This window comes from Alosa pseudoharengus, unplaced genomic scaffold, assembly GCF_046254945.1.
Source record: "Alosa pseudoharengus isolate Yale_2024_CS ecotype anadromous, Long Island Sound unplaced genomic scaffold, YU_APseudo_1.1 YU_APseudo_1.1_scf_3, whole genome shotgun sequence".
NCBI lineage: Eukaryota > Metazoa > Chordata > Actinopteri > Clupeiformes > Clupeidae > Alosa > Alosa pseudoharengus.
Genome location: NW_027468718.1, coordinates 38152399 through 38175636, shown reverse-complemented (window position 1 = coordinate 38175636; position 23238 = coordinate 38152399). Strand labels below are relative to the sequence as shown.

General features: G+C 39.9%; 1 protein-coding gene across 3 annotated transcripts in view; it reads left to right on the top strand.

Moving 5' to 3' along the window:
* Positions 1–23238, top strand: part of LOC143100765 (uncharacterized) — a 94787-nt gene that overhangs the window by 47839 nt on the left and 23710 nt on the right. For 2 of the 3 annotated variants that reach the window (XR_012981935.1, XM_076264223.1), the window contains exons 2-8: positions 4055–4296; positions 11535–11649; positions 16885–17024; positions 17549–18185; positions 19330–19706; positions 20530–20579; positions 20755–20910. Coding sequence is in view for 2 of the 3 variants with exons in the window: in XM_076264223.1 (XP_076120338.1) it covers positions 4094–4296; positions 11535–11649; positions 16885–17024; positions 17549–18185; positions 19330–19706; positions 20530–20579; positions 20755–20910 (1678 nt within the window). In the remaining variant the exon portion in view is untranslated. The remainder of the gene's footprint in view (positions 1–4054; positions 4297–11534; positions 11650–16884; positions 17025–17548; positions 18186–19329; positions 19707–20529; positions 20580–20754; positions 20911–23238) is intronic. The other variant, XM_076264224.1, reaches the window with a different exon arrangement.

Sequence of the window (23238 nt, the reverse complement as noted above, 5' to 3'; positions counted from 1 at the left end):
AACAATTGCTTTAGCTCACAGGCCTTTTCTCCTCCGTAGGCAACTGCCGTATAATAGCGCTAAAAATGTTATAGCATGCATGACTGAGCAGGACTGTGCATTACCCTTTTTTGTCAGATCATGGATCATGTCAGGTGTGCAATAACTTTAAAAGGAGTTTTCATATGTTAGGGTGGTGTGGGCGATTACTATTGAAATGTTAAAACCGAATTGTCCACTGAAATCAGAACTTAAACATCCCCTGAATTCATAATGGTGGGTTGGTATAAATTGGGTACAAATTGTAACCCAAATTATTAATTGCACAAAAAGAAAGTTTTTTTGTAAAAAAAAAAAAAAAAATAGATTAGATTCCCCATGCAAACTTTGAAATGAACAAACTGAACAAAAATGTTGGTAGTGTTGCATAGGTTATTGATATTAAATTTGAAAATACAGTTGCTTAATATATAAAGACGTATAGGCCTGCACAAATAATGATCATTTAAAAGTAAAAATCACATAGGCCTATTATTTAGGAGGACTACCCTCGCAAAAAAGGGGTGAGGGTATGTTTGTTTTAAATGAGTAGCCCTCCATATGATTTCGGGTCTTCAGGTAGCCCTCATTCCCAAAAAGGTTGGAGACCCCTGGATTAGATTATGTCACTTCTGTTGACGTTCAAACTAAAAAGAGAGTTTGCTTGCTACTCCCTCCCTCTCCCTCCCGTGCAATTGAAACTCTCCTAATTTGCTGGAACAGTTCGTTATGTTTTTATTGTCCAGGTTGGACCAAGTTGTTTTTGTTGCCGTTTTTGGAGCCTGGGCTGTCCACAGATGCCGCGTTTTTTTACAGTGTATTTAGGGCACAGGCAGCCAGCAGATGGTGAGGTGATCTTTGCTGTTTGTGACATGTGGCTTAGAAACCGTGTAACATCACTTTAAACCTTCTGAGCACCTTTAAAGTCTTTGACAAATATGCCGTCATCCACAGAAAACTTCAGTTTTCAGTCCTCTGACGAAGGTATTGCAATTTTTTTTTCAATTATTTAACAAAGTGCCTTGCTGACATCTATATATAATTAAGGTAACACTTTATTTTAAGGTTCATATGTTAGCCACTAATACATACCTAATTAATGCCTGTATTAGTGACTTGTAAGGCATGTGTTTGGCAACATTAATCATTAGGCGTGTATTCACAAATTTCTTGTTCATGACGAATTAGGCCTTTATTCTTGACATAATCTTAATAATGACCTAGTAAGCCTTGATCTCTACTTACTAATTAGTAGTAAGTACCAAAAGAGAATATGCATAAGTATACTGTCTGAATAAATCCCGAATAGTGGGAGAATAAGTAAGTATATGGCTCAACCTCATTGCTGTATTTCACTTCCCAGGTTGCTGTGTCAAACAGCACTTAACAACTGGGAGATTGGCTCCCATTGTAAAGTGGAAACTGGTTCCTTAGCAGCAAGGACATTATCATCAGTACCTATGCAGTATGTACTTACTAGTCATGAATTGGTTCCATATTCTAAAGTCAGGCATTACTCTCCCTCTGATAAAAATTACATGGTGGGAGGGTGGCCTTGCCCCTAAAATGATGAAATTCCAGGCTTGGTTATATTACTGCTGTAATGGTAGCCAGCTGATATGTAGCAGTGCAGTATTGTGTAAACATCCTTCCAGGTGCCTTAACAGATGTGCTAGTAAGACAGTTAGCAGCCTGGGCTTTTAGCTTAATTGCTAGCATGTTGGAGTCCCGATCCGAGGTGCTGCAGTTGCTTCATTCAGTATAGGCGCACAGTATTTTCGTATTTTGAGTTCTGTCTGTTTGACAGGCGGGCAGCTTGATGATTCTACTCTGAAGGGCTGAGAACAGCACCTTAGCTTAGTAGAAGGACCGTGTAGTCCTGACAGGCTGGGATTAGTGCAATCAGCACAAACACAATGATTAACTATTATGACTTTCCAAAAAACTGACAAACTCTATCTCTTACCACTGCTCAGGCTAGTATCTACACCCACAATGACAGCAAAGCTAAAGCGCCAAGACGTTTACCTTCTCCATGATGCGTTGTGGGCGGAAGAGGCATATCTAGGAGCATGCTTAAAATGGGCACACTTTTTTTACTTGAATTACTGTCCATAGGTTTTGTTAAACCAGTGTTTCTCAAACTTTTTCAGACCAAGGACCACTTAACCAATAGAAAAAAACTCACAGACCACCTAGCTAAAAAAAGAGTAGACCTACTTCAACACAATATCACAAATATATTACACAATAGGCCTACTCACTGAACCACCTTGCTTATTGTCTTTGCACCTTGCTTATTGTGTCAGAGGATTCATATGTTTTAAACTGGCATAGGCTTACATAGTGTTGCAGAACTGTTTGGATTTACATACAAGTTGGTTCAATATTGCAAACAACTCATCTATATTATATTTTACCACGGGGTCATCGCTGGGTTTCAAAGCGAGTTGGTTGTGCTTTGGGGTAGGGTTTAGTGAGTCTAGGCAAGTGGCACTCCCATCAAGTCTTACCTGCTGATGCAACATATTTCTTCACATTTAGTTTCGCCACTGCTTGAAAAGTGTCTCATATGCATAGCATGTTAGCCTTATAATATTGTAAGCTATTCAGTACTGCTGAAGCATGTTTAATATATATTTAGGTCCTGCTCCATTTACTGATATATAAACAAGCAAAGTTAATTCTGTGACTTACTGGAAGCTAGTGCAGGGAATTGGAGTAATGTGGGCAGTTATTTTATTTTTCATGAGAACCCTAGCTGCTGCGTTTTGTATCACCTGAAGCTGTATGATAGTCTTTTTAGGAAGGCCTGTGAAAAGTCCATTGCAGTAATCAACCCTGCTGGAGATAAAGGCATGAATGAGATAAAAATCATGTTTTATCATTAGCCCTCTAAGTTTGGCAATGTTTTTGAGGTGGTAAAAAGCTGATTTAGTTATCGCTTTCATGTGGCTGTTGAAATTTAGATCAATGACAATTAGTATTTGTGCATGAATAATAGCACACAGAGACACAGAGCCAAAGCAAGTGCTGTTTACTTCGAAGTTCAGTTTTGATACAGATATGCTCAAGGCGACCATTACCTTATTTACTCTAGTACTGATACTATCATTCCCGTACAGTAAAAAATACTACATAATACACCAAGATTTTTAACAGTATCCTTTTCTTTGAACCCTTTTGTGTCAAGGAGAGTGACAACCCTAAGTCTTTCCTTCTTTTTCCCCAAATATAATTACCTCAGTTTTTTCTTTGTTCATCTGAAGAAGATTTTGAGACATCCAGTTGTTCATTTGGTCAATACACTGACAAAGAGATTCAAGGGGACCATAGTCATTTGGTGACAGAGCTAAGTAAATGTGGATGTCATCTGCATAGCTATGACATGAAATCAAACTAGATGTACCACAAAGACCACCGCTCAGTCCTGCCCATTCTCTCCGCAAAAATAAATCACACTTTTCAATTTGTCTGCATCTCTTACTCCATCCCCTACTCTTGTAACTTTGTGTGTGTGTGTCTGTGTGCGCATGTGTCTGCTTGCCTGCATGTGTGTGTTTTATATGTCTGTGCGTGTGTGTGTGAATGTTTGCTTGTGAGTGTGTGTGTGGGGGTAATGGGGTGTGTGTGTGTGTGTGTGCCTGCATGGATCTATTTTTATGTGTGTGCGTGTTTGTGTGTGTGTGTGTGTGTGTAGCCCATCAGTGGGCTAAAGTCTATCAGACAACGAATTGCCTCCATAAAGCACATTCCATTCATAATATTCATAAGAGGCCTGCAGTTTCACTACATGTTATTTATGCACTCACACAGACAGATAGGCTTCACCCACGCACTATCCTTTCAATTTTTAGACAATGTCTTATTTAGGCCTATAACTTTAGAGCAGGAAGGATTACTGTTCATTTTATCATCTCCACGATCAGAAATTAATCATGACAGTTCCCCTGTGTGTGTGTGTGACAAGTCACTTTCAGTTATCCCGGTGTCATGATGTCCAGCTTACTTCTACCTGCTACTTTGTCTTCAACAGGTATTGGCAGTGACCTAGGTCGAATTTGGCTTCACAGTTATGGAGAATAAAGACACAAGTTATCATCGTTCTTCGGTCATCACACCAAGGGTAACCACTCAGTTCAATCAGTTCCTGCCTTCCAAAGACAAAACAACAGGGTATGTTCCAGCTCCTCTGCGAAAAAAGCGTGCTGAGCGAAATGAAGACAACAGAAGAAGCTGGGTCCGCCCTGGGTTTACAGAAGAGCAAACGATGTTCAGGTAGAGACATTAGATGTATTGCATATCCAAGCCTCCATTTCCCAACATAACAAGATAATGCGGTATTTTCCTGGGCCACACTGGATTATATACAGAAGTTGGAAGGTAGCAAAATACTAACTCCAATGAATAGCAACAAAGAAAAAATGTTAAGTTCACTTTTGTTCCAAATGAGGAGGCACTTAAAGATGATGATAAATAATTTCAGGGCTGGCACCTATAGTTATCAGATATTCTGACTGCTGAGGAAACTCTGCATTTCACATTTCACAAGGTATCTAGTGGCAACCCTTCTTTTACAGTTCAGGTATTGAAACTGTACGTCAGCATCAGCTACTGAGTTTTTAATATATGATTTATATATATATATATATATATATATATATATATATATATATTAGGGCTGCACAATTATCCCAATCGTAGACACAGTCGCAATATGAACCAACACAATTACCCAATTGCAAAAGCTACAAATAATAGTGCAGTTCATTTTGTCACATTTCTTACTTTTATATTAATTTCATTCTCATTGACTATGCCGCTTCTGGTTGGTGGGTATGTGTAATGAGTGAGGGACACAGAAACTCTGATTGGTGAACTTCGCAGTCGGTCAGGTGCTTCTTGTGCACCGGGCATGCTCATCAATCAGGGGTAGCACAAATAAGAGAAAAATGGAATATTGAACTGTATTTTTCATTTATTGACATTCAAAAATCGCAATATCTGTCCGAAAAAAAATATATTTTCCCCAAATCGTGCAGCCAAATATAAATTTGATGACTGGAACATCTCGTCAGTTTTATACCTCCACAGTGAGATCCTTCCACTGGTCTGCAAGACATGGCACATCTTAGGTAGCTTATCAGGAAGTACTGCTTTTTCCCCCTAAGTGCATGGTTAGCCTCATAATTAGGACTATACCGCAGCAAAATTATATAATTTCAATTTCAATTTATTGTGCTTATAGAGCGCCAAAACATAACACATGTATCATGGCGCTTTACAGAATGTAGGTAATCAGAGAAAGAAGGAAAGAAAGGAAGAAAAGGAAAGCAAGAGAGAGGCCCGTGGGTAACAGGGGCGAGGAAAAACTCCCTAGAATTGGAGATATATATAGGAAGAAACCTCGAGCAGATCCACGACTCAAGGGCCTGACCCATCTGCCTAGGGTCAGTACATGACAGTAAGGTCTGTATACATGACAAATGCATATGATAGTCGGGTGTAGAGAATAAGACATGGTGTTAAGCACTTGAGCTGAAAGTTACAAGAGGTGGGATGATTACGTATCCGTTATGGTAATTCGTTATTCCTGATTTAGTGACAGAAAGTTCAATAGTCCAGCGTTGGGATTGTCCAGGGGAAGGGAGTTAACGGTACACCTAGGTAGCGAACTTATCTTAAATCTGTAATTCAATTCCAAACCACCTGCACTGTATTTAGCAGGTGAATATAAATTACTTGAAATAACACACATACAGCCAACAACTATGGCAAGCCGATTGAGCATTTATTCTGATATCTTGATATCAGACATAATTGTCATGTACATGTAAGCCATTTTTGTCAACTAGTTAACTAGTGAGGGCCAAGATATGCACACTAGTTAATTAGTGGGAGCCAAAATGCTCACTAGTTAACTAGTGAACACATTTTTGGCTTCACTAGTTAACTAGAGGCAGAAATGTCCACTAGTTAACTAGTGAGGGCAAAATGCATACTAGATAGCTAGATGAAGGCTTTTGGGCCACACTAGTTAACTAGTGACAGCCAAAAATGTGCACAAGTTTACTAGTGAAAGCATAACTCCTCACTAGTTAACTAGTTGGAGTAGGTCAATGTCACTAGTTAACTAGTGAACCATAAATGGCTTACTAGCTAGCTAGATGATGGCAGCAGGCTCACTAGTTAACTAGTGAGGTCATAAATGTATACTAGTAAACTAGTTCAAGACAAAATTCATACTAGGCAACTAGTGGCGCAGAATTCAAATTAGGAGGCGGTGAATTCTGGAAATTGAGGCTTTTTATTGGCTCCCTATGTCCAAATAGATCCGAAATCCCACCCACAACATTTGCATGTCGCACACAAGTTAACATGCTGGCCAAAGGAACTTTAGCTAGTAAACTAGTGGCTTCAGTGTGACACTTACATGTAAACTAGTGAACGCACAAATGCCCACTAGTTAACTAGTGAGGTCTAAAAAGTGTCACTAGTTTACTAGTGTGCCCCAAAATGCCCACTAGTTAACTAGTGAAGGACATTTCAGCCCCACTAGTTAACTAGTGAGGTGCCAAAATGGTCACTTGTTAACATGTAAAGGCCAAAATACCCCCTAGTTTACTAGTGAGGGTGTTGTGGGCCTTACTAGTTAAAGGAGAATTCCGGTGTGATATTGACCTAAAGTGTGTTGAAACATGATACCGAGTGTGAACGTATGTCTCATAGCCCATCTCGGCTTGTCCCCTGCACTCCAAAATCTGGCGCTAGTTAGCCGATGCTACCAACAGCTTTTTCAATGGTGGTGCTTCGGCATCGGGTTAGCCATGCAAATAAATCACTGTTTTACACCATTTACGAGGCTCAATGTATCTCCACACTTCATTGGTAGACTACCGAAGGCCCTGACATTTAAAACGAGACATTGAGAACTTTGAAAAAGCACTGGTAGTTTACTTACAAGACGATTTATACAGACAGTTATGGCAAGCCGATTGAGCATTTATTCAGATATCTTGATATCAGGCATAATTGTCATGTACATGCAAGCCATTTCTGTCCACTAGTTAACTAGTGAGCCATTTCTGTGTGAACTAGTTAACTAGTGACAGCCAAAATGCTCACTAGTTAACTAGTAAGGCCCAAATTCTCTCTAGTTAACTAGTTCATATGTTTCATATCTTACTAGTTAACTAGTAATGCTCAGCATGTTCACTAGTTATCTAGTGGACACTGAAATGTGCACTAGTTAACTAGTTTAAAGACTTCTATATTTTACTAGTCAACTAGTAAGGTACAAAAATATTTACTAGCTGACTACTGAATGTCAAATTCCCACTTCTATGTAATTTGGCCAGCCGCTTGGGCATTTATTCTGATATCTTGATAACAGGCCAACATGCAAGCCCTTTTTGTCAACTAGTTAACTAGTGAGCCATGTTTGTGCACACTAGTTAACTAGTGACAGCATAAATGCCCACTAGTTAACTAGTGAACACATATTAGCTTCACTAGTTAACTAGTGAGAGCCAGAAATGTCCACTAGTTAACTAGTAAAGGCCAAAATGCATACCAGTCAGCTAGTTGAAGGCTTTTGGGTCTCACTAGTTAACTAGTGACAGCCAAAAATGTGCACATGTTTACTAGTGAAGGCAAAACACCTCACTAGTTAACTAGTTGCAGTAGGTCAATGTCACTAGTTAACTAGTGAACCATACATGGCTTACTAGCTAGCTAGGTGATGGCAGCAGGCTCACTAGTTAACTAGTTGATGCATCCTTTGTCCAAATTAGTTAACTAGTGAGGTCATAAATGTATACTAGTAAACTTGTTCAAGACAAAATTCACACTAGTCAACTAGTGGCGCAGAATTCAAATTAGGAGGCGGAGAATTCTGGAAATTGAGGCTTTCTATTGGCTCCCTATGTCCAAATAGAACATGACAACCAATCACAGTGCTGAATTTCACGAAATCCCACCCACAACATTTGCATGTGGCACACAAGTTAACATGCTGGCCAAAGGAACTCTAGCTAGTAAACTAGTGGCTTCAGTGTGACACTTACATGTAAACTAGTGAAGGCAGAACTGCTCACTAGTTAACTAGTGAAGACACAAATGCCCACTAGTTAACTAGTGAGGTCTAAAAAGTGTCACTAGTTTACTAGTGTGCACCAAAACACCCACTAGTGAACTAGTCATGGCAATTTCCATTCGACTAGTTAACTAGTGAGGTGCAAAAAGTGTCACTAGTTTACTAGTGTGCCCCAAAATGCCCACTAGTTAACTAGTGAAGGCCATTGCAGCCCCACTAGTTAACTAGTGAGATGCCAAAACGCTCACATGTTAACATGTAAAGGCCAAAAGGCCCACTAGTTTACTAGTGAGGGTGTTGTGGGCCTTACTAGTTAACTAGTGGCATGCATATTTTGTTCACTAGTTAACTAGTTACACCTAAAAACACAAACAAGCTGACCGTTTTTGTCCACTAGTTAACTAGTGGAACAATTTAAGTCTTGAGCCTTACATGTTAACTAGTGAGGACAAAACACTGTCCATAATGAACTAGCAGGAGAAAAATGCCCCTCACACTAGTAAACTAGTGGAATTTGAATAAATACACAAACGGCTGGCATTTTGTGCAACTAGTTAACTAGTGGGACGTAACATTGGCCACTAGTTTACTAGTGCGCAATGTCGCACTTGCATGCAAATGAAGAAGGTGGAACAAGGATTTTGATTGGTCCATTTAGGACTCAGAAACCTAGAAAACATGGCTGACTTCGTCCAGGCTGTTCTAAGAGCAAACTTTTATAAACTAAGATCGTTTGAGCATAAAAATATGTTTTGATAACACGTCTAGTGACAAAGTTGTGGTGTATTGCTGTAATCTTCGTTCAGTTAATGTCTACAATCTTTAGTTTTTCAGTTATTAGTCTGAAAATCACGATAAAACTGGAGGCATTTGTAAAAGTAACATGAACATTGATGATAGCATTGCTGATGTGGCAAGACTAGCTCAAGTGGTTAAGCAGCAGGACCTCATGTGGGAGACCAGGGTTCAATTCCTTACAAGTGCATGGAGTTTTTTTTCTTGATCTTTGAGCTTTTAATTACTTTTGAAACTATGTGCAGTTAATGTGTACAATCTTTTGTTTTTCAGTTATTAATCAGAAAAGCGTGACTGAATGGATACATTTATGTCTGTGGTTGCCTAGCAACAATAAACAAAGAATAGGCCTAATATTAAAATCGATCCCTTGAATCTTTGGTGTGGATCACTAAGAGCTCACTTGTTAAAGCATGGGGTTTCCCTGTTATTATTAAAAACCATTTTGACAGAATATGAGATACTGCATACTGCAGGCTCTGCTTTACTATCTATACTGAAGTACCGTTGCAGAGCATTGTGTCACTTTAGCCACTAGGGGCAACCATCAGGACCTGATCGCGAGGCTATGAACAGTAAATTTACATTTAGACTGGGTGGGATTCTTACATAATATCCAATAGGAGTCTTCTACCCACCCTCTCATTAGAATTTGCATAATAGCCGTTTCAGGCACTAGTTAACTAGCTGCTTCACTGCCACACATGCAAACTAGTGAGACTTCAATTGTTCCAAGTTCACTAGTGGACAAAAATGGTCAGCTTGTTTCTCTTTTTAGGTGTAACTAGTTAACTAGTGAACAAAATATACATGCCACTAGTTAACTAGTAAGGCCCACAACACCCTCACTAGTAAACTAGTGGGTATTTTGGCCTTTACATGTTAACAAGTGACAATTTTGGCATCTCACTAGTTAACTAGTGGGGCTGAAATGGCCTTCACTAGTTAACTAGTGGGCATTTTGGGGCACACTAGTAAACTAGTGACACTTTTTGCACCTCACTAGTTAACTAGTTGAATGGAAATTGCCATCACTAGTTCACTAGTGGGTGTTTTGGTGCACACTAGTAAACTAGTGACACTTTTTAGACCTCGCTAGTTAACTAGTGGGCATTTGTGTCTTCACTAGTTAACTAGTGAGCAGTTCTGCCTTCACTAGTTTACATGTAAGTGTCACACTGAAGCCACTAGTTTACTAGTTAAAGTTCCTTTGGCCAGCATGTTAACTTGTGTGCCACATGCAAATGTTGTGGGTGGGATTTTGTGAAATTCTGCGCTGTGATTGGTTGTCATCTTCTATTTGGACATAGGGAGCCAATAGAAAGCCTCAATTTCGAGAGTTCTCCGCCTCCTAATTTTAATTCTGCGCCACTAGCTGACTAGTGTGAATTTAGGCTTCAACTAGTTTACTAGTATACATTTATGACCTCACTAGTTAACTAGTTTGGACAAAGGATGCATCAACTAGTTAACTAGTGAGCCTGCTGCCATCACCTAGCTAGCTAGTAAGCCATTTATGGTTCACTAGTTAACTAGTGACATTGACCTACTCCAACTAGTTAACTAGTGAGAAGTTTTGCCTTCACTAGTAAACATGTGCACATTTTTGGCTGTCACTAGTTAACTAGTGAGACCCAAAAGCCTTCAACTAGCTGACTGGTATGCATTTTGGCCTTTACTAGTTAACTAGTGGACATTTCTGGCTCTCACTAGTTAACTAGTGAAGCTAATATGTGTTCACTAGTTAACTAGTGGGCATTTATGCTGTCACTAGTTAACTAGTGTGCACAAACATGGCTCACTAGTTAACTAGTTGACAAAAATAGCTTGCAAAATAGCTTGCATGTTGGCCTGATATCAAGATATCAGAATGCCCAAGCGGCTGGCCAAATTACATAGAAGTTAACAAGTGGGAATTTGACATTCAGTAGTCAGCTAGTAAACATTTTTGTACCTTACTAGTTGACTAGTAAAATATAGAAGTCTTTAAACTAGTTAACTAGTGCACATTTCAGTGTCCACTAGTTAACTAGTAAGATATGAAACATATGAACTAGTTAACTAGAGAGAATTTGGGCCTTACTAGTTAACTAGTGAGCATTTTGGCTGTCACTAGTTAACTAGTTCACACAGAAATGGCTCACTAGTTAACTAGTGGACAGAAATGGCTTGCATGTACATGACAATTATGCCTGATATCAAGATATCTGAATAAATGCTCAATCGGCTTTCCATATGCATGTACATGACAATTATGCCTGATATCAAGATATCTGAATAAATGCTCAATCGGCTTGCCATAAACAACAATCAGCAAATTCAGCAGTTACAAATCAATTATGTCAAACCATGTTCACCATGTACACCCCCAAATTGTAATTTTCTTAATTTAGGTTGAGGATAGAATTGGCCAACAAAGCAGTATAACTTGTTTAATTTGGTGAAAAATGAACCATGTAAGCCTATTTGAAGTTTCAGGTTGAAATACAGTTGTTATCTTTCTTTCTGTGATTGCATTGCACTGTGATATTGACTGCACTGAGCTGTGAAAATTAAAATATCATTCAAACTATAAAACATTTGGTTTGTACCACTAAAAATATTTCTTCCTATATTCATGGTATAGGAGTAAATCAATGACTGACATCCCAGTGAACCAGAATGCAACAACAGCAACAAGGTATGAGGAGCTACAGAGTATCCGGCAAAAAATGAAGGAAAGTGAGAATCACTGGCAAGACGTAAGTATGTCCTCATCAGTGACAAATACAAGTAGACCAAAATAATATATTGACCCCTAAGGGTTTTTTGATAAAAACCGAACATGAAGGGATTATACAGTACCCTCCAGAATTATTGGCACCTCTGCTAAAGTTGACTAAAAACCAGTATAAAAAATAATCTGTTGGTGATTTATTGTAATCTCACAATGGAATGGAAAAAAATAGGAAAACCCCAACCTTGAAACAAAGTAAATTTATTTTTAACAAAAACACGTTGCTCACAATTATTGGCACCCCTGCTTGTAATGCCTTCTTAAGCCTCCCTTTGCCAATAAAACAGCTTGTAATATTCTCCTGTGACACCCCATAAAGTTGGAGAATACAAAGCAAGGGATTTAAGACTGTTCGTCTTCACAAAATCTCCCCAGATCGTCCAGATTTCTAGGTCCACACTTGTGCATTCTCCTCTTTGACTCACCCCACTGTTTTTCTATGGAGTTTACATCAGGGGACTGAGATGGCAATGTCCGAAGCTTGATTTTGTGTTCAGCAAACCATATTTTCTTTGATCTGGACATTTGTTTTGGTTCATTGACCTGATGAATGATCCAATCATGACTAAGTTTTAGTGTCTTGGCAGAGATTTCCTTTGAAAAGGTTTTTCTTGGTGTTCATGATACCATGAACCTTAATTAGGTTCCCAAGGCCTTTGGGAATAAAAACAGCCCCACAATAGCACAGCCCCTCCACCATGATTCTCATTAGGCATGGGGTTCTTTTCAGTGTAGTCATTCTTCTATGTACGCCAAACACACCTAAAGTGTTACGAGTCAAAGAGCGCAATTTTCATTTGATTTGACAATAGACCACACTTCCAGACAAAGTCACTGTACCATTCAGTAACTCCTGCTGTTAACATTGGTAATTAAATGACTGGACAGGCTTTTACCTGGCATGCCCTCTAAATAATCTATTAGCAGTGAGGTCACTTTTGAAGATTGTTTGGGGGACTTGGTGACCCCAAGATGATACCTGGGGTCTGTAACTCTCCAACAGTGGTTCTTATGGAATTGTTTGCCTATCTTATCATCCTCCATGGGGGCAAGATAACCATGGGTATTTGTCCAAGCATGTTTGTCACATTTCCAGATGATTAAAACCTTTTAATCATTGTTTTTCTTAGTCATGACTGTCAAAACAATTTCAACGATGACGTTGGCTGTTGTGCTTTTACAGTGTAGGCCTTAATGTTGTGACATTGCTGATTATGTGAAAATTTTGCAGTGGCACTGAAAATCCAGCGGCGGCTTGGCTTGGCACTTATTGGGGGCCTAGCAGCGAAGCTGCGAAGGCACCCATTGTTTTACTAGTTTTTCCTATTATTGGGGGCCAAGCAGAAAAGCTGCAGGACCCCATTGAGTTAATAGCTTTTCCTATTATTATTCTGCCATTGGAGTCTATGGCAGCCCATAGAACGCCTGGCTAAAAAGTGCAGATTTTTTGGCAGAAAGTTTCGGGACACTCCACTGACCACTCAATCTCATTTACGGACCTCTAAACCCAGCCATCTAGCGCCACCAACAGGTCAAAATCTGACCGAAAATTTTGGCATTTTTGGCACACTGATTCAGCACTGTCCCATGATCACTCTCACCAATTTCCAGAACTCTATGCCCAACACTCTAGCGCCACCAATGGGTCGAACCTGGATTGCATTCACGCATGTGACCATTGAACGGTGCGTCCGATTTTTACATATCAGGAACCGCTGGAATCCCTGGACCAACCTCAGTTCAATGACCCCTATTATGTCACTTTCCGCCATATTGGACCTCCGCCATATTGGATTTAGTCCAAACTCTACGAAAAGTTTCAGCGGTCAGAAATTTCATCCGATTTTCACAGAACTTGGCGGAGATGATCTTCTGCCCGAGCCGCACAAAAGATACTTGTCAGATTTTTCAATTTAATTTTTGTTTGCCCGTGACAGCCAATCAAATATGGCGATGAAGCCGCCAAACAGGAAGTGGACTAACATCTCTGTGGTACTTTGAATTAACATAACAAAACTTGATACCATTAGTCAGGATACTGTCCCAATCACTCACAGCAATTTTTATGCATATACATTGAACACTCTAGCGCCACCACCAGTTCAATGTTGGACATGCGTTCATGCGCGTGATTCTTGACTCTTTTGTCTGATTTTCACAATTGAGGTAGCGTCTGAATCCTTGGACTATCCCGAGTTCACCGACTCCTATCCCGTCACTTTCCCCCATATTGGACTTCCGCCATATTGAATTTAGTCCAAACTCTACGAAAAGTTTCAGCAGTTACAAATTTCATCCGATTTTCACGGAACTTGGCGGAGATGATCTTCAGACCGAGCCGCACAAACGATACTTGTCAGATATTTCAAATTCCACATTATTGGCCCATGACAGCCAAACAAATATGGTGATGAAGCCACAAAACAGGAAGTGGGCTAACATCTCGGTGACACTTTGAGTTAACATAGTAAATCTTGATACCATTAGTCAGGACACTGTCCCAATCACTCACAGCAATTTTCATGGATATACATTGAATACACTAGCGCCACCACCAGTTCAATGCTGCACATGCATTCATGCGCATGATCCTTGACTCTTTTGTCTGTTTTTCACAATTGAGGTAGCGTCTGAATCCTTGGACCATCCCGAGTTCATCGACCCCTATCCCGTCACTTTCCGCCATATTGGATCTCCGCCATATTGGATTTAATACAAACTCTACGAAAAGTTTCAGCGGTTACAAATTTCATCCAATTTTCACAGAACTTGTCGGAGATGATCTTCAGACCGAGCCGCACAAACGATACTTATCAGATCTTTTAATTTGAGTTTGCCCGTGACAGCCAATCAAATATGGCGATGAAGCCACCAAACAGGAAGTGGGCTAACATCTCGGCTATGCTTTAATGTATGAAGTCCAAACTTGGTACAGGGACTTGGTATCTGATTGTGAGGACGCACTAGGAAATTGGCATCATGTGGCCTCTATAGGGGGCGCTGTAATACAGGAAGTGAGCTTGTATCTCAGCAACGCTTTGGTGTACAAAGTCCAAACTTGGTATAATGACCTGTTACCTTATTATGATGACGCACTAGGAAATTGGAATCATTTGGCCTCTATAGGGGGCGCTGCAATACAGGAAGTGAGCTCCTATCTTAGCAGCGCTTTGATGTATGAAGTCCAAACTTGGTACAGGGACTTGGAACCTGATTGTGAGGACACAGTAGGAAATTGGCATCATTTGGCCTCTATAGGGGGCGCTGTAATACAGGAAGTGGGCTCATATCTCAGCAACGCTTCATTGTATGAAGTCCAAACTTGATACATGGACATATTAGCTGATTGTGAGGACATGCAAGGAAAGTGGTCTCATTTGGCCTCTAGGGGTGCTGTAATAAAGAAAGTGAGCTCACATCTCAGCAACACTTTGGTGTATGAAGTCCAAACTTGGTAGAGGGACATGGTAGCTGATTGTGAGAACACACAAGGACATTGGTGCAATTTGGCCTCTTGCTGTGAGTGCTTGCTCATGCCATGGCAACGCCATTCCTGCTATAGCGCACTGCTAGGCCCCCGCATTGCTGCTTGCAGCTATATTTCTTATTGTACTCTTTACTTTTTTTAAATTGTCCTAAAATTGTTAAGAGAATTGCTTTAAAAAGCTTAAACTGTTTACCATGTTGTAAGTCGCTTTGGTTAAAAATGTGTCAGCCAAATGTAATGTAATGTAATGTAAATCATTTACTACAAATTTTGCTAATTTGTTTTCAGAGGTGCAGTTAATTCAAATGTTTTTGGTCAGAGTCAGATATAGAAATATGCGATGGTTTTCCATTTTTAAATGTTTGAGGGTGTATGCGTGTTTAGTCCTGAATGCTTTGGCCCTTGGTTTGGTTTGATTGACATAATTTGGCCCTTGGGCCTAACTATTTGGGGACCCCTGTTCTACAGAGTGACGAAGGTGCTAATTACGCTTCCTTTGTACATCTGCCCCTTTGGGATAATAGCTAGGGGAGAGCCGGGATGAATGAAACGCGGGACGAATGAAACATTCCAGTTTTCTCCGAGTGCAATGATGATAGACAGACGTCCTTTTGTCAAAACATAGAGCATGTTAACCTCCTTCTATCAGCCAAATATCTTCCTGCTATGTCTTTTAATCATGGAGTTACAGGCGATAAACGAGTTTTGATGGTCGAAAGTAAACTTAATTAAATTTAAAGTTAAATTTTTTTCGATTATTAATGAATGTTTTTCATGTAAAGGTTCAACTTCATGCTTATTCAGTAGAATATTTTGTGTTCTCCACAATCCCAGATTTTCATATTGCGTGCTTGTTTACATGGAAAGCAAAACAGGCTATAGTGGCATATGTCTTTGTGGAGGTACAGCCTGGTCGGGACGATTGAAATACTTGTTTCAATCGTCCCGACCAGGCTGTACCTCCATGTAAAATGCACAAATATACAAATATACTTATGTGTTTATACAATAATTTATGGAGGTGACACATGGAAAAAAATTTTTTTAGAAAGATGAAAATATATTTGGGCCCACCAGGTAGGCGGTTGAGTTTCCCCATGGGCTGTGGGTCGTTAAGGGCACTTATTTGGATGTGCAGTGGCCTAACCCACGTAAAAACCTAGTGAAACAACATTTTTCATGATAGAAACATGATATAAATGGGATATGTTACTGTTCTTGCTATAAAAATGGCAGAATCATCCACAGTGCATGATTTTTCAATAACTGCTTCATACACGCTTCACGATGATGAGTTGTTAACAGACATTCACAAAGACGTATAGTCCAGCAACAATCTATCTAAAGTAACACCTTTTGGGAGTACCATTCATGATGTAGTGTACAATTTTATGATGTAGTAACAATTTGAAGTTGTGGGAAGTTTATATGGCTTAAACTGTATGTTTCATTCGTCCCCTTATGGTGTTTCAACCGTCCGGACCAGGAGGGACGAATGAAACATTACGCACGTCCCACTTTTGCTGTAATAATTCCTGAATGGTTTTGTTCAAAGCTCACTTTGTATATTATGTTTAATTAAAAAGTGTTTCAACTGTCTCCCCTATAGCTATGAATATGATAACAGATAAAAGCTTCACTAAACACATGTTTTCTCTCTGCTTTCATTCTTTGTTGAACTCTTTGACAGTTTTGTTTTGTATCCATAAACAGGATCTCACCAAGTGGAAGAATCGGCGGAAAAGTGTGAATTCTGACATTGTGAGGAAGAAAGAGGAAAGAGAGAAGATTGAGCTGATCACCAGTGGCAGAGGAACCGAGACATCCACAACATTTGAGATGCAGGAGAAGAGGTAGGGCTGCATGTCTGTACCTCTGTGTGTATGCATTTAATAAACATTTAATTATGGCATGTGTAATTGTATCAGCATTATTAGGGGTCCAAGCAGAGAAGCTGCGGGAATCCTATTGTGTTTGCTCTGATTGGTGCTCTGCAGCAAAATTGAATCCACAGCCCAAACTGTAATACTGTAGGTCCAGACACCAAATATTCACCATATCTCTGGAATTGAATGGAATTTTGTTTGAAATACATTTTTCCCTTTAGTTCCCTCAGAGTTCCGGCATCCAAAGATCCAAAGAAACAGCCAATCAGAATCTATCAAATTTTAGCCATCACATTCATCAACACGAGGAGAGACTTTCCTTATCGTTGGTCAATGTGGACGCTTTCTTCGTTACAGTTATAGTTATCTTTATAGTTATCGTTCCCGGCCCTTTATTGTTTTTGTTTTTTTTTGGGGGGGGGGTTGCGGCTCAGCTGTAGCGAATAACACAATCACATGGCACAGTCATTTCCTCCATTGTTTTGTTACAGAGAGAAGGAACTGAAGGGCCCTTTCAACAAAGGACTCAGACGCTCGGCCACTCAGTCATCAGAGGAAACAAAGCCAGTGTCAAAGGGCAGACCTGTATCAGTCTACAAAGAGACAGTCAATGATGTATTTGCCCAGGACACACCAGTCTCCCATTCTGATCCAGCCATAACAACGGATTTATCCAGCTCTTCAGAATCAGAATCAGAATCAGAACCACCTACCCAGGACAGCTTTTCCCTGCCCTCTCAAAGGTTAATTAGATCCCAGACACTGTCAAGCCTACCAAGTAACAACAGTCCCAAAGCACAAGACCACTTCGATTTCAGCAGTAACAGACCCAAATCTAGTATCACATCTATTCCTAGCCACTTCAAAAGTGTGGCAGTCCAAAGTGTTCGGGAAGATCCAGGGTCGAACAAAAGTTCTGATAGCACCATTTTGCCAGAACAGCCCACTTATCTTTTTGGGAGAGCAGCACAAGATCCCAGTTTAGCCTATTTCAACAAGACTGCGGTGTCAACCTCTCTTCCCACAAATGCTCAAAGATCCAACAGTGCACGACTAACATCCGTGGTTACTCCCCGCCCATATGGAACTCAGTCTACAAGACTCACTTCCTTACCTAGGAAATTTACTGTAAGTACTGGTAGCCTTATTTGTTCTTTGGAATTCTTTAACATGTTACTGGTTACTCATGTCCCCCATTTGGAATTTTGGAAAATTATTTTCCCCCTGATTCTGTGACAGCTCCCAAATCCAAAGCACCCAGCCATTTCCATCTGAAATATTCCCACCATTTTCGAACAAACTAAGTTGAAAGTAAACTGAACTAGTCTGAGGTCTTTCTTTTGATTCTCATGAAATTGTATCTACAGACCGTTCTGACATAATGTGTTTTTACAAATTTTTGATTCATTGCTCTGTTATAAAATGTAAGGCATGGTTCGTAATTATTTGATTATTCACATCTTGTGATGTAAAAGTCGAATCATAACTAAACTTATACAATCACTTGGAGGAATGCCAAATTTTGTGAAATTTGACGCTACAACTGCAAATGTGAAATCTGAAAATGTGAAATTTGCTACACTTATACATTACAATTAAATTTCAGCAGTCAATACAGGCCCCAAACATTCCTCGACCACTTTCCAAATTCCACTATTTTACAAAGCATTAAGGTATTTTAACATAAATAAACACAACAAATAACACTTTTTCACTTTTTATACTAACTACTAAATATAACGACTATTTACTGTTCAATTCCTGCAGCAGTGCTTTTATTTTAAAGCATGTGTCATATGCGGTAATCAAATTGTCTTGCTCGTAGTGTACAACATATGGTCAGATGAAAGCTGGTGCCTTGGCCTCAATTATTGTGCCTTGGCCTATGCTAATTAAGAGCAATCAACTTAAGAAGCCTTGTCAACTTAAGAAGAAATGGGATTCAGCATGATAAGAACAAAACTGTGAACGATTCTGAAGTTTAAGAACACCTTCATGAATCTGCCTAAGAGTTTTTGTAGGACCTTCTTAAGAACAGTTAACAAAATTCTTAGGAAGATATTGGTGAATGAGGCCCATTGTCTTCTTCGCATGTGAAGACATTATTATTGCAATACTAAATACATTATTATTGCAATACAAAATGGTATGCACAACTAGTAATAAGGAGAAAACACTTGTTTTAAAATGGTGATAAGTAAATATGAAAATAATGCCTGTAGAATTTACTGCAAGCCAGGTGAAAGAGATTTTCTGATTTTATGTTCACCAGGAGGTGAAAACACTGGACCAGAACAGCTTTGGTATCAAGCAGGACAGCTTTGGTATCACTCATGTCCCCCAATTGAACCAACCCATAGTTCCAAGTGATGGGAAATACCAGGAGGAGATGGATAGGAGGATGACACAAGAGGAGTGTAACCCGTGTCTAACAGGAGACCAGGAAAGGCAAAGGACAGAGCAGAAGAAGTATCTTGCAGAACAGTTGAGCTCGAAGAATAAAGATGATTTGATTCAAACGAACAAGGAAGATGAGAGCACTACAGAGAGGAAGCATGTGGACGAGATGGAGAAATGTTGGCTGGAAAAGGAAGATGAGGCTACAACACATCAAGATAGGAAAGAAATGCTACAACCGCAGCCGCAGTGGTTAGACAGCTGTATTATGTATTCCTGGGCTATCAAAAATGTGTCATTCCATTATTGTCTTAATGCTTTCTATGTGTTTATGCGTACGTTCTTATGTGTGTATGGTATGTATGCACTACTGATTTTAAAATTCAGTTATTTAAACAGCAACCCACACAAATTGATGTCATTGAAGGCCAGGCAGTATGCCATTCATACAGTGACGGACTGGGAACAAAAAACGGCCCTGGCATTTCCACCCACCAGCGCAACTCACAGATAGAACTTTTTACGCACGGAAAGAACACACACTTTTGATAGCCCCAGTGATGGTGAACATAAACTTCCATGCCATAAAAAACAGCACCAAAACATGGACATATCAATGCACAACCCCAATTCATAAAAAAATAATAAACCATCAGAGCCAGCCGCTCGATAATAAAAACATGTTTTACCGTCATGCAGTTAAACAAAGTACGGAGGAGTTTGCTTTTCTCTGCAACCCTGTCTATTGCGTCATCTGAATCCAAGTTCATTAGGACCTCTTTCTCTGTCGCCAACAGAGAAATTTGGCTATCAGTTGGCTTAAATTGACGCCTGAAAGGTGGGGCCGAGAGAAATGATCTTGGGTCCGCCGTTTACAATCAAGGGGTCGCATGCCGCTCTCTGATTGGCCTGCTGGCCCACGAGGGCCCGCACCGCCTCTGGCATCTGGCCAAATTCCAGATTACCAGTCCGTCACTGCATGCATATGTGATCCATACCTGGTAAGGCTGTGAGAGGGGCTCTTATAACTGACCAAGCTAAGCATTATGAAATCTAAAGTTTGATTTTATTTTAGGGCAAAGTCCGAATCCATGCTGGCAATCGATGAAGTTGAAAAACCCAAAGGTTGGTTTATTTCATATCTGTCTGATTTCTTCTGTTCTAATATGCCAATGAGAACTCAACAAAGTAACATGAGATGACTAACATTTTAGAGTCTGATAATCATTTGATTATCACACTTAATGATTTGTACTTTGTGTGTGGCTGTAATATGACTTCTGTTTTTGCTGGTACTTAGCTCAGGTTAAAAATAGGGGAATGACTGAATGGCTTCTTGGAGAGGAAATGAAGAGAAAGAGGAATACTGAGGTCCGCAGACAGCAGGCTGCTGCAGAACTGGAGGCTGAAAGGAGAAACATTGTTAACGCTATGAGATTTAGAGAACCAGAGAGAGGTGTGCCACTGACCATGCCTACAATGCAAAGAAATCAGTTGACTTGAACTCAAATCTAAATATAACGATCAACTTGAACTCAAATCTAAGTTGTCTATGTACTTGAATCAATCAATAGGAATGCACCAAATCCTGATTAAGATTCTGCCGAATACCAAATCCATTATATTTAAGATTTGGCCGAATCCAAAACCGAACAATTCCCAATAATTCCTGTGATGCATGCATGAAATGCATCACCAAAAACTGTGAAATTGTGGGAAAAGGATGACATTTACAAAGCATGATTATTTCAGCACTTGAACTGGTCACATTATAGACAAGATTATTCATGTTTTTTTCTGTTTTTAATTTGAACCTTTTTCATTTACATTATTGGTAGAAATGAATATGAAAAAAACACAAAAAAGGACATGATGTGAGTTGGATAGTTAGCTAGAAAGAACTATCTCCAAATGTAAATGGTTGCATAGCCCATTAATCAAATGTAATTAACCCAACAGTAGGCATTAATTTTACAGCCTAGGAAGGTTAGCAACATAGGCTTGAGAGATGCAAGCCAGTAAATCAACATTAGCCTACTATGTGTTGACATCTGTTCCTGCAGTTCAATTCAATTTCAATTCAATTTCAATTTATTGTGCTTATAGAGCGCCAAAACATAACACATGTATCATGGCGCTTTACAGAATGTAGGCAATCAGAGAAAGAAGGAAAGAAAGGAAGAAAAGGAAAGCAAGAGAGAGGCCCATGGGTAACAGGGGCGAGGAAAAACTCCCTAGAATTGGAGATATATATAGGAAGAAACCTCGAGCAGATCCACGACTCAAGGGCCTGACCAATCTGCCTAGGGTCAGTACATGACAGTAAGGTCTGTATACATGACAAATGCATATGATAGTCGGGTGTAGAGAATAAGACATGGTGTTAAGCACTTGAGCTGAAAGTTACAAGAGGTGGGATGATTACGTATCCGTTATGGTAATTCGTTATTCCTGATTTAGTGACAGAAAGTTCAATAGTCCAGCGTTGGGATTGTCCAGGGGAAGGGAGTTTTCGAGGGGCATGTGGTGGGTTGGCGGATGGGCCAGTAATCCGGGCAGAGTTGTCATAGGCTGGTGGTGGGTCGCTAGGCTGTACGGGCCAGGAGTCCAGATAGGGGGCAGTAATAGGGCAGTCGAGGATGGGACTTCAGGTGAGATGGGTGAGAGGAGGGCCAACACACGGATGGTTGATGACTGGTGATGATATACCTCACAAGTGAGGTACAGTAAGGGGGAAGAAAGAGAGTTAAAGTAACTCTCATGGATTTTTTTCTCTTATTACTGATCACATACTGTAGCAGCGGCAGAAACACTGCATAGGATTTGGCTAGGTTTGGTAGAATATGAACCCCATCAAAAGCCTTCGGCCGAATTCAAAACCGAACCTTGGATTCGGTGCAGCCCTTCCAATCAAATAATTGTTCTCTACATATTTACCGCTTCTCTGAGTTTCCATTTTTTGAGTTGTGATTTATTTGTTATTACATTTCTCATTAATCTGAAGTGAGTATAAGAATTTCGGTAACACTTTACTTGACGGGTGAGTTCATAACACATTCATAGCAGCTGTCATAAACTGCACATAAAGCATTCATGACTGTTTCATGAGACATGACTTCACATTCATACCAAACCTTTCATGAATGTGGAAGACAGAACGATGACAACTTGTCAAAATAAAAGTCCAACAATCGCAAAGCAGCATTGCCGTTTTTGTTCCAAACCTCTTACCTGATCACGTCACATCTGAGTCAATGGGCTAATCCAGTGCCAAAAAGACAGAACAGGGTCAAGCAAATCATTTTTGTTTCATAAAAATGTATTTGTTTTAACCTTTGCAGATGATTTCTCATCTTTTGCCACTGGGAATGTCCAACCATTCCAGGTTACACAAATACGAGTCAGCTGAATGTAGGCTAGTTTACCTCCCAGTGTTAAACTCAGTGATTACAAATACTTCACAACTTGTATAGTAAAGTGACATTCGATGTAGATTTCATAAGATATTCATGAAAACGGCAATGCTGCTTTGCGATTTTTGGACTTTTATTTTGACAAGTTGTTGTCGTTCTGTCTTCCACATTCATGAAAGGTGAATGTGGAAGAACCTGATGAACCTAATGTGGTGTAGTCATTCTGCCTGTGTAAATAGCACAAGGAATGAGGGGCAGCCGTGGCCTACTGGTTAAGGCTTCGGGCTTGTAACCAAAGGGTTGCCGGTTCGATCCCCAACCCAGTTGGAAAAATGTGGGCGGGGGAAGTGGTTGAGCACTGCTCTCCCATG